At 36.1% G+C, this 13,100-nt stretch overlaps 1 protein-coding gene across 5 annotated transcripts in view; it reads left to right on the forward strand.

The window, feature by feature from the left end:
• The window catches only part of LOC149187843 (putative uncharacterized protein YDL057W), a 383,231-nt gene that overhangs the window by 343,708 nt on the left and 26,423 nt on the right, over nucleotides 1–13,100 (forward strand). For 3 of the 5 annotated variants that reach the window (XR_016255791.1, XR_016255792.1, XM_089411484.1), the window contains one exon: nucleotides 10,683–10,910. The exons of 1 other annotated variant lie outside the window; for it this stretch is intronic. Coding sequence is in view for 2 of the 4 variants with exons in the window: in XM_089411484.1 (XP_089267610.1) it covers nucleotides 10,683–10,690 (8 nt within the window). In the remaining 2 variants the exon portion in view is untranslated. Of the gene's footprint in view, nucleotides 1–10,682; nucleotides 11,182–13,100 lie in introns of those variants that run through there. One more of the 5 variants, XM_089411482.1, reaches the window with a different exon arrangement.

Genomic DNA, 13,100 nt, shown 5'->3' on the forward strand with positions numbered 1-13,100 from the left:
AAGGTGTGTAACAAAGCCCTAGTAGAGAATGATATTCTAGAATATGATGATATTGTTTTGGATATGATTTAGTCTACGATTTGTATCAAACCTTAGTAAAGTATAACTTTGTTGAAACATTAGAAGCATAATAAGATTGTTAGTTGATTGGATTACTTATATCTAAGGCTTTATGTATCGAAAATAAAATCTAGGCCTTGCAATAATTATTGAAGATACTGTCTCATATCTTTGGAGGTGACATTGAGGCCCTAAATAAGATGAGACCGATCTAAGTTACTTTGTGGTGTAGTCTAGGGTTTGTAACAAAACCCTAGCAAAGAAGTTGAAGTTTATAAGTATATGTCTCCTAACTAGATATAGATATTTGATGTCTAAAGTACTTGATTATTTTGATGGTTCCATTATATTGACATAACTTTGATACGATTAACCTCATGCTTCTATATATATTTGTTTGTACTTTCTATTAATGTTTTGCAGATACACATGATGTTTGTATGAGCATGATCAAGATGACCTTGATGAAGTTATGAAAGGTTGATGCTTCTCTGATGTCATAGAAGAAGAAAGTAGTTGATCTCCCTAAGTTAAGAGGGAGTCTGGATAAAGGTATATCTCCCCGATTAAGAGGGAGGGCATATTATGACCATGAATACCTTGAAGTAAGAAAATGTACTATTGATGAATATGAAGTCGAAAACAAAAGACTTGAAAAGATCTAAGGATGTATTTGGTGTTGCTGAAGAAATGAAAGAAGAAGAATGCTTCTAACAAATTATAAATGAATACCTTTATGATGATATAAGCAACATCCGAATGAATGAGGACCTCGAAGGTTTGTGTTTACTTGTATGTATATTTCAAAGTTTATTATTGGCTGGGGTTTGTGTTTATACAGTTGAATCTCTCCATAAAAATGTTGAACACTCTGGAAGCATGCTTGGACAAATGGATATATCTAGTTTGATAGGTAGAGTTGAAGCATCTAATGGTTGATGCTTGGGAGGACATTTGGTTGACCTATGTGTTGATGTCTAGATCCCAAAGAGGGAGGGTGGCGTTCGTCATGGAGCTATGACCTTGGATACACACGTAGATCCTTGGGTTGATGGTTAACAAGTCTGATGGTACCTAGAGTGGTTGAATGCTTGAGTCCATCTTAGTCCCACCTGGATATATAACCCTAGTCCAGTATCTAGTCTGTGGCACTGAGTGTGCTTGAACTCTTTGTAATTCATATTGGAGATCTTCCGTGTACCTCGATATGGTTGTAATTATGAATACCTCCCTAGTTAAGAGGGAGTGTTGAGGAACGTAACTAGGTTTGGTATTCATAAATGTATTTAAGTCACAATATAATGTATTTGTCAAAAGAAAGAATTTGAAATTTTATTACCATTAAAATTGACTTATTAAAACATGGTTTCATGCTTGGGTCAATTGTTTTTAGGTCAAAGCCTCCATTGTAGGATTCTAGGATTTGTGTCAAGTGTCCTTGTCCATGTCATAATGTAAAGAACCCTTCTTGGGATTTATTTGTCAAAGAAGAAATTTATTTTATTGTAAAATAGGTCAATTAGGCCTCCTCCACCAAGTCGGCCTCAAACTGGACAAGTCGGCCTAAACTGGGAAGAAAAATCACTATATGAAGGCATCAACTCAACCTCATTTGGGACTCACACACAACAAGTTCGATCTGCAACTTTTGGGGCTAGAAAAAGGTGCGAATTTCAAGGAAGAAGAGAAGAAGGATAACAAAGAAAAAGAAGGCCTCTCTCAAGCGTAAAAGGTCGAAATTTTCTCTCTTTCTGACATGTGTGAAGCTGTGTAGCTATAAGAAGGGGGGGAAAATTCTACAATAACTGGGAGACCAAAATTCTATTGTTGGGGGTAGAAATTCTGCAACTGGGAAGTCGAATTTCTGGATTATTGTTGGACTGAAGCTGCTAGATAAGAAGAGACTACTATATCATCTTGGAAGGCTGACTTCGTGGAGGAAAGTCTGTTGGTCTAAGGTCTTGGTCCATTTCAATCTAAATTATTGAAGGAAGAGTTCTTGATTGGGTTTCTCCTATATAGGGGTTTTAGCCATGGCTGTTCGCCTACATCTGGTGTCCCTGATCTTCATGATTTTCTTTTGATAATTGCTCACTGAAACAAAGATAAAGAACATAAGAAAGTTAATAAGAACATAAGAATATCACAAGAAATTATCAACATAAGAATCTTTTTGCCTTTCTGATTTTCTAACAATCCAAAGGAACACAGGCTATTTGCCATCAAAATAATGATGATCCTCTCCTTTGACGGTCTAATGTTTGTAGCCCCTCCAAACTATCTTTAAATCTCAAACTAGATGATGCAATTTCACCATATCGATTTCAAGCACAAAGCCTTTGTTGCAAAATAAAAATTTTGCTGATCAAATAAATTTGTTGTTGTAAAACCCTTGTGTTGTATGATCTATTCCACAAAGTTTCTATTGCTCTGACACCTTAAAATATCTAATGCTAGATATAATTTATTTATACCTCAATAATTATCTTATACCCATAAATTTTTACTCAATAAAATTTGAAAATGTTGGAAAATAAAATAACTACTATTTGAAAGTTCAATTATTAAATTTGTAGCAGAAATAAAATAGGGAAAATTAGTCACACTACAACAATAAAATTCTCCCAAAACAATCATTTTTCACTTTATATTGTGAAGGGAAATTAGGACCTAGACCCACAAAGAATACACAATTAAATTACCACACATGGAACATGGAAATTGGCTCCTAGGTAAAATAGTCCTCAAGGAATTTGACCGTCCTAAAGATTTCAGCCCTAGAAAAATCATCCTCTTCTACTAGCTGACTTGGCCCCTCTTTCTCCCTTCCTATAACCCTTGCGCACTAGAGAAAAATCAACCTTTGGATAATTTGGCCTTTCTCCAAAACTCGACCCTTCTGTTTAGTAATTCGAACTCTCTCTCATAGACTTGCCCTCCCTAAAATTTGCTCCTAAAATTTCACTATTGCAATCCTTTTCCCTTTTCTTCAGTCCTGGGATCTTTCACTTTTTGAGAAAATTGTTCTCTCAATAATCACAATGTAATGTGTCTTCATCCTCTTCCATCGGTTCTCTTTATAATTTCTCCATTGGCCAAGTCCTTGATCTCTAAAGTGATCGAGGGCTAGGATAAAATATTAGCTTTCTTTGTTCAACCGTGGAGATTCAATCTAAGTCACTTAAATAATTAATTATCCATAGGAAAACATTTGTCCAAAGTCAACATTAATTAAATAATTAATCGAGGTACTTTTTCCTATGTTAAAATTTAAGAAAGAGATCATATTAATTCTTTTCTCGAACAACCACCTAAAGAGGTCTTATTTTCCTACATGCTGTAAAAGACCTTCCAATGCTACAAAATCAAACATCCAAAATCTCAAGAAAGTGGGGAATTCTACAAAGTTATTTCTTTCAAAAGAAGACTTAGAATATGTTAGGGTAGATTGATGTACATTTGGGATGTTGCTTCTACATTTTGTGTTGTTTAGGCATATGTGAGACCCAAATGCTAAATCTAAATGACATATTTAACTTTCTTGTTGAGTCGAGAGGCTCATTCTACATCCCAATATGAGGGTGATGTGTAATTTTAATTGTGCCAACATGGAGTTGGTATATGTCTCTCTTAAAATAAAATTAAACTTTTATCTAAATAAAAAAACAATGTTGGCTATGATAAAAAAAACTGAATATGCCATGTATGTTTAGTTAGTTGTCCATGTGACGAAACAAAATTTCATGTAAAGTAATTAGAAAAAAATAAAAGTTCTAGTAAGATGTTTAAACCTTATACTTTAAAAAAATATGTCAACACAAGATTTAAATAAACTATTTAAAAATCTATATTAAGTAATTTAAGTTGATATCCACTTCATATATATCTATATATAGAATCAAATGTTAAAGAACATATTATAGTAATGTTGCATATAATAAAATATTAAATGTAAATTATTAATAAAATATATACCAATTAATATTGACATATACTTAAAAATGTATTAATAACAAAAATACCATTTTAATTTGGTCTCGATACACATGTTATGTAAATTTTAATGTCAACTATACATATATTATATATTGCTTAAAAAAATTATGTATATATCATATAAATCTATTGAATGGTGTTTTCGTAAGTGTGTTTTTTTGTTTGTTTGTAGAAATGCAACAAAAACTTTTTAGACTTACAAGTTAAGTTCCTTACTCTATATAACATTCAAAAGTACATTTTAAACAACTACAAATTACACATTATATTTTGCACTTTATTAGAATATTTCTATTTAGTATTTAATGCTCATCCTATTAGCTGTTTCTATTTTTATTCTTTTAGCAGTTTCTTAGATGAAACTGATTGTTCCTATATTCTACATAGAAACCTGATGTTTCTATTATTGTAAATATCTCTGTATTATCATTGAGCTGTTGGCTCATTCCTGATTAATTGATTTGATATTTTTTTACATGCGTGTTTCGCACTGTTTTATGGTATCAGAGCACAGGGATTTTTTTTCGAAATAATTTTTCACAGTTTGAAAAATTCAGTAGTTCATTTCGAAATTGCTCTCAGGGTCTGTAGATTTCTTGATCAGCTATCCTCTTCATTCCTTTCTAAGGTCGAGCCCTCTGTAAGCCAAGTAGCCTTCACTGAGTCTTAGCTTCGGCTTTGCTCACTGTGATAAAAGCTTACAGTCGTCAATCTCGATACAGAAAGGGATTCTTCTCCTGCATTATCATTTTATGAGGAATTAACTGTGTGGCGGTGCTCGGAATCGTGAAATTGTCTTAAAATTAAAATCCGGCATTTTTGAAATTAGCAATCGATTTGTCGGTTGAAGTTTATCTGTTTTGAAGTGGCCCGTGAATCCTCAGCCACTGCTGGTGCCTCCATGCAGGAACGAACTGCGGATCTTCAACCTTCGTTTTCAACTGCGCGTTGCTGGTGTGAGACAAAACGCTGATAAAAACCCTCTTTAAGATCTGTGCGAGTTACAGTGAGAAACATGGTAACGGCATAAAGATTTTCACACTCCAGGGTCTCAAATTTATACTCTCTGTGGTCGTTTTTTTCTATTGCTATTCTTCGGGTTCGAGTTTTGATGGTGAATTAAAACCGGAAGCGGTAGCGGACATCAAAGATTAATTCGTTTTTGTTTGCTCAAGTATTTCCGCTGCGTATTCGACAGAACCACGTTACGGCACTTTCCAGCGGCACGGGTATTCTCGTCAACTCCTTCCAGCGGCATGGGTATTCTCGTCAACTCCTTCCAGCGGCACGGGTATACTCTTCAACACTTTCCAGCGGCACGGGTATCCTTGTCAACACCTTTCACGTCACTTATAATTCGACGCCCTCCGCAGAGTATAAGTTACGGCATTATTTTCCACGGACATTTTCTAGATTACGTTGGACGCCAGATTACGGCCATTTCAGTTTTGGTTTCGACGTTGGATGTGTTTTTCATTGATGAATTAATGTTCCATTTTTTTAGAGCTGTGAATGACCTGCTTTATAAACTGTCGCAAACAGCTGGCTCGAAGGAAAGCAGTTCGTTTTCCAGATCGTATAGTATATGGAAGTTCTGTTGTTGAACATTGCCAAACACATTTCGATAGTTTGACAATATTGCTAGGCACAGTAAACCATTCGTGTCCGTGACGGCATTTGTTTTCATTAAAGCGGTGGGATCAAAACAGCGTGGACAACATCGGTCTAAGTATTTTTTTTTCCTTCACATCAGCTGTAATCTTATAAAGATACAGGTGACCTCTTGTCCGGTGTATTTGATCTGGTACAGATCTGAGTTAATTTTTTGTGCACGCCTATTTCTTTCAAAATAGAATTTGTTAAGGTGTGGTACAGTCATCCTGAAAGAGGAATTTTAAGCAGGCAGCTACATTTTTTTTGTGTCAGATTTCTGTATTGTCTTTAGGAAAATGGCCACGCTCACCAATCTGATGTTAGAAGGAAATCAACGCTTTAATGGCAGCAACTATAACATTTGGAAACAAAGAATGCTGACCATTTTTTAATACAGGCGTCTTGATCAGCTCATTTTGGGCAAAGAGCCCCATCCCGGTACAGCTGGTACCGATCAAGATAAATTTGATGATCGAAATCGAGAGGCTGTTATGCTTCTCAAGCTCTCTGTCGCTGATGATCAGTTACCACAGATTCCTTCTGGCAAGACCGCCGCTGAAATCTGGCAACAGTTGAAAGAACTGCACGAGACATCTGACAAAAGCAGAGCATTTTTTCTCAAAAATCAGTTGTTCTCCATCATGATGGATGAACATATGTCTTTACAGGAACATCTCAACAGAATTAAAGACATTCGAGATCAGCTCGAAGCCATTGGGCGGACCATGGAGGAAGAAGATATGGTAGTTATTACTCTGAAAAGTCTACCGAAATCTTATGGACACTTCATAGAAACTCTCAACATTACGACCACAAATGTTGATCTGAAGTTTCCAGATTTATGTACCAAACTTCTGCAGCAGGATCGGTGGAAACAGCAGTTTGGTGCTTCATCAGTACCCTTGGCAAATGCATTTGCTGCAAAATACCAGTCCTCTCAGTCCTTTCAGCAGAAAGGCTCTTCTCCTTTTTTTGATCCTGCTAGGAAGAAAAGTGTGCAGTGTAATTACTGTCACAGGTTCGGTCACATGAAGAAAGATTGCCGACAGAGGATTGCTTCTGAACAGAAGAAACAGGGAGGGCCACATCAGATAGCAAATGTTGCAGAACATTCCGAGCAGACAGATTCTGCCTTTTACGCCTTTATGGCTAAAAGGTCTTCAGAACATGTTCCTTCCTCTGCATGGTACATTGATTCTGGTGCATCACGTCACTTTTCTCACAGGCGTGACTGGTTTATGGACTTCTCACCTTTTAGTGATTCCGTGGTATTTGGTGGAGGTGAAAAGTACACTGTAGCTGGCAGGGGTACAGTTCAAATTCAGTCTGGTGGACGCACACTCATATTTCTGAATGTATACTATGTTCCTGGTATGGAGATTAATCTGCTATCTGTCAGCCAAATTATGAGGAATTCTCCTCAGCTTGATGTTGTGTTCAGTGTACACAAGTGCTCCATCATTGACAGGGAGACCAGTCTAACAGTTGCTGTTGGCCTAGAGGACCATGGTCTATACAGGTTACTTGACACCGGTGACTCTCCAGAAGTGGCTCTAGCAGCACGTGTCTCTCCCATCAGCACTCTATGGCATCAGCGATATGGGCATTTAAATATGCAGTATCTCTCTCAGCTCTCTCGGGAGGGACTTGTGTCAGGATTACCTGATATTCAGACTCAGCAGTTGGGGATATGCAGCGCCTATCAAGCGGGAAAGCAACATCGGTCTTCATTCAAAAATGGAGAATCTTGGCGAGCATCTCAGGTACTTCAGTTACTTCATGCTGATATTTGTGGTCCTATGAATACACCTTCTATCACTGCTTGCAAATATTTTTTACTTATTGTAGATGACTTCAGTAGAAAGATGTGGGTGTATTTTTTAAAAAATAAATCTGATGCTCTTAGTACCTTTCAGAAGTTTAAAACCTTAGTTGAAAAAGAATCTGGTTATAATATCATGAACCTTAGGACCGACAATGGGGGGGAATTTTGTTCCTCAGCTTTTGCCAACTTCTGTGATATCCATGGCATCAAACGTCAATTAACCACTTCTTACACTCCCCAGCAGAACAGTGTTGTAGAGCGTCGCAACCGCACGGTTGTTGAAATGGCTCGTTCCATGTTACAACACAGGAGTGTTCCAAACAAATTTTGGGCTGAAGCGGTATTTACTGCTGTTTACCTTCTTAACCGATCACCTACTCAGGCTGTTAAAGGGAAGACTCCTGAAGAAGTTTGGTCTGGTCATAAGCCTAAGATCAGTCACCTCAAAGTATTTGGCTCAGTTGCATATGTTTGGATTCCACCTGCTAAGCGCTCTAAGTTGGATTCCAAAAGCCAGAAACTCATGATGACAGGTTACAGTGATCATCACAAGGCCTATAGGCTGATAGATATAACCACTGGTCGTCTTAGCTTCAGTAGAGATGTAGTATTTGATGAAGACAGAGGATTCTTTCAGTCTTCTTCTTCTGAGCAGCGTTCTGAGGATCAACCTCACAGTGTTCTTCTTCCGGTCGGTCCACCTGATGGGAGGGATGATGTAGCATCAGTATTTGATAATACCCTATCTGAGCTTCCTCCAGCAACTAACCCTCCCCTTGCTGCCCCTATTGCTCTTGAGTCTTCTCCACCTTCTCCTGATATTGGTTCCTCTACTCCTGATATTGGTTCTTCTACTCTTCGGCCTAAATGGTGGGCTAAAACCATTGGTGATCTCCGGGATGATGAGCTCCTTGAAGGTAGGACTTCTAGACATAAGAACAGACAACAATCTACAGTCAATTTTGCTCTTATGGCTAACCTACACAGTATTTTTGAGCCTCAAACCTATTCAGAGGCTAAGGGTACATCTGAGTGGGAACAGGCTATGGAAGCAGAATTCCAGAGTCTTCAGAAGAATCACACCTGGACACTCTCTGATCTTCCTGCAGAAAAAAAGCCCATAGGCTGCAAATGGGTGTATAAAGTGAAATACAAAGCTGATGGAACCATAGACAAGTATAAAGCTCGTCTTGTGGCTCGAGGGTTCTCACAAAAGGAAGGCATCGACTATGAGGAGACTTTTGCTCCTACAGCCAAGATGAGTACCATAAGGCTTCTCCTTGCCCTAGCAGCTCAGTTCAATTGGAAAGTTCATCAGATGGATGTAAAGAGTGCTTTCCTAAATGGTGATCTTCAAGAAGAAGTCTACATGACGCAGCCTCCAGGATTCAAAGTTGCTGGTCAAGAACAGAAAGTGTGTCGGTTAGCTAAAGCAATCTATGGATTGAAACAAGCTCCTCGGGCTTGGTACATGAAAATTGATCAGTATCTGACAGATCAGGGTTTTCAGCGGAGCCCATCTGATGCAAACTTGTATATCAAGCATACTGGTAATGATATCTTGTTTGTGGTTGTCTATGTAGATGACCTTATCATTACTGACAGCTCTGCACATTTGATCCATGGGATCAAACAAGATCTATGCAGCACCTTTGAGATGACAGACTTGGGACTTCTTCATTACTGTCTGGGGGTTGAAGTTTGGCAGACTGAAAATCAGATCTTTCTCTCTCAGTCCAAGTATGCCAAAAATCTTGTGGAAAGGTTCAGAATGCAGGACTGCAAACCGGCCACGACTCCTATGGAACCAGGGCTCAAACTTTCAGCACAGTCATCCTCTCCCCTTGTGGATGAAACTTTATTCAGGCAATTAGTGGGCAGTCTCATCTATCTTACTGCTACCAGACCTGACATCAGTTTTGCAGTAAGCTACATTTCCCGCTTCATGTCAGCTCCTAAAGCTGATCATTGGACAGCAGCAAAGCGGGTGCTATGCTATGTACGTGGTACTTCTGATTATGGCCTCTTATATACTCACAGTTCCAATCCTATTCTCAGTGGCTACACTGACTCTGACTGGGCAGGTTCGGTTGATGACCGTAAATCTACAGCTGGGTATGTGTTTAGTCTCGGATCTGGTGCTGTTACTTGGACTAGTAAGAAGCAACAGGCAGTGGCTCTCTCCTCAACAGAAGCCGAGTATCGGGGAGCAGTTAAGGCATCCTGTGAGGCAGTTTGGCTTCGACGTATGCTTGCAGATATGCATGTTTTCCAGACAGGGCCTACTTCTTTGTTTTGTGATAATCAGGGAGTGCTCAAACTTGCCAAGAATCCAGTCTTTCATGAACGAACAAAGCATGTGGAAACTCATTGCCACTACATTCGCCAGCTGGTTGAAGACGGCTCAGTTCAGTTGCAATATGTTCCCACAACAGAGCAGCTCGCCGACATTTTCACCAAGCCTCTTGGCCCTGATAAATTTGTAAAATTCCGAGGGTCTATTGGTGTTGTAAATAGATTGAGCATTAAGGGAGGGTATTAGAATATTTCTATTTAGTATTTAATGCTCATCCTATTAGCTGTTTCTATTTTTATTCTTTTAGCAGTTTCTTAGATGAAACTGATTGTTCCTATATTCTACATAGAAACCTGATGTTTCTATTATTGTAAATATCTCTGTATTATCATTGAGCTGTTGGCTCATTCCTGATTAATTGATTTGATATTCTTTTACATGCGTGTTTCGCACTGTTTTACACTTTAAAAAAAATTTACAATAAAATATTATATATTATATTTTGCACTCTAAAAAAATATTTGCATTCAAAAATACAATTTAAACAACTAAAAATTACACATTGTATTTTGCACTTTAAAAAAATTTACAATAAAATATTACATATTATATTTTGTATTCTAAAAAAAGATTTGCATCTAAATAAATTTGATCTTTCTAGATTTATATTAAATCTGTGCTTAATCTATACTAGTGTGTTTTGAAATGGGTCCACTTTAGAACTCTACATTTTAAAATATTTTATTCATGTTATTTTAACTATTTGCAAGTAAGAAAAAATGATTTAAACCTATATTTACATAATCAATTTTCTAGACATGGGATTTTGATGAGTTCTTGAAACTTTTACAGGGTGTTGACTATTCACGGCTCTACGGATGAGGTTATACCTGTTACGGATGCCTTCGAATTTGATAAGCTTATAACAAATCATGTTCTTCAAGTTATAGATGGAGCCGATCATGGCTACAGTTTCCATCAGAACGAATTGGCATCTGTTGTCGTCAACTTCATAAAATCTAGTTGAGAGATGCCTAAAGGCAAGACATATCATGTAGGGCCTTGTTCAAGAAGAATGCACGTCTTTGGTCAGTTTCTTCTTCGATACGGTGGCCAGGTTTAATTTAATTTCCAGAAGCACCACTGTCTACATTATATGATTCAGGTTATTGGTGTCATCCGTATTTATCTACAATATGTGAAAAAACATCAATATGTAGTCCCACATTTTTTTTTGGTACAGGGACATTGCAGTTGGAAATAAGTCCAAAATTCCCATGTTGTATCTCCTGCTTGCTTGTGGCTTTCTTACCATATTTTTTTAATTTTATAATATATATTTTTCACTTAATTTGTTTTGAATGGATTTTTTAAGTAAAGAAATAAAATCTTAAATCAAATTAAATAATTCGTTTTTTAGGTCCAATAACCTAAAATTTGGTTTTAGTGGACATTAACCATCATTATCATCAAAATATCAATGAAGTCTGAAATGATTAAAAATTATTTGATATGTAGTATTGTACCATTCACATGATCTGCTTTGAATGTTGTACTTAGAATGACAATTACATTTCAAACCACTCAAGACTATTCGACAATGAGATAATGGAGATTTCGCTATCCTGAAAGAATATCATTAGAGAATAAATAATGGGTTAGTCCAAAGGATGGATTACCACGTTGATTAGTTTGATTTTTTTTTTTTCTTATTTTTTTCATATAGTTACATGTAAGGTTGACTTTGAGTTATGATTGGTTAATTTTGAATTTTTTACTGCCAAAAATTTTGTGATAATGATAAGTGAAATCAATTTTCAAATTTAAAGGGTTGGTTTTAATTTCATTTGTAAAGGCATATATTCATCTCTCTCCAAAGATGGAAAAATATAAAAGAAATTGTATTTCTCTTGATAAATGTATATTAAATGAACCTTTCATTAAAAAAATGCCAAATTGAAAGTGTCATTTTAAAATTTTAAAATCTTAAAAATTAAAAAAATTGACTACATTAAAATACTATAAAATCTCAATAAACTTAGTAAATATGCAAACATTTTTCTCAAATTCCACTAAGAAAAGGTAAAAATCTGTTTTTTCTATTCATTACATGATCTTCAAAACTATTTGAACTTGCATCATTGAAAATATAAATATATTTTCCCAATAGAAAAGCCTTTCTAGTTTTCATTTGTTTCCATACATCATAAATAACATTCCAATCTACCTCATTTAGAGTATGAGGTGCACTAAGAGACAAAAACATTAACATATCTAGTGTCTCCAATGAAAGTCTTGATCTATCATTACTTTTGATCCTATTTAATTTCGAGAAGTCTCTTCACACACTACTGTGCTTACTGAGATAACGAGAATAACTTGACATAATTGCATCGAATATGGAAAGATTTCAAACCATTCAGGTTTATCTCTATATAGATCCCATGCTCCATAAATATGTTTCTTTGTGGTATGATTTAGAAATGGTGCAAATAAATTCATCCATTTCACCCAAACATCTAATAGTATCCACAATAGGTGATTCTCAAATACTATTTTTTTCATATAAACATTTCAACTATCTTCTTGTTTGAGAGTCTGTATCATTCACTTTTTATAATAATGTCAAGGACTGAAAAACTCAGTAGCATTAAATATATGTAAATATGTGAATCTCCTATCTAAAGATTCGATCACCTTTACAACAAAACATTTTCCCAAAATAATACATTCATCTAGTCTCCCTAATCTTTGCATCTTTGTAAAATTTTGGAACCTCAATGGATGTAAATATACTATACATGTGCTATCTACAAATTCAATGGTTCCTCCTTCTGCTTTAACTAAAAAAGAGGACATGTGCACTGCACTCTATCTCAAAATTGTTTTCCAAAAATTGTTTGTAAAGCATGCTAATAGAAACTTCTAAAGTAGTGCCAATAGATGTAATATCCACATGATCCTCTTGGAACTTTTGATTCAACTTATTTAATTCAATGCGCACATTTGCAAGTAGGTAGATGCAAAATTGCACTTGAAATATTGTTGCCAACTAATACTTTTTTTTCTTCTCTAACTCCCAATCCTTTAACAAGGTAGGCATGAGTTTAACAAGTCTTTCCATGACTTTGCCTCTATAGAGCCACCTAAATTGCTGAAACTTAGTGATCTGAAATGATTCGATTAGCTCTTTGAATTTTCATATCCTTTAGTTGATTTCCCAAGCCACAAATAAACTTTGTTTGCAAATTTGTCAATGTAATGTAACTC

Source organism: Pinus tabuliformis, chromosome 3_1 (genome assembly GCF_031772625.1).
Source record: "Pinus tabuliformis cultivar Carrire ecotype Pingquan chromosome 3_1, CPIR1, whole genome shotgun sequence".
Taxonomy (NCBI): Eukaryota; Viridiplantae; Streptophyta; class Pinopsida; order Pinales; family Pinaceae; genus Pinus; species Pinus tabuliformis.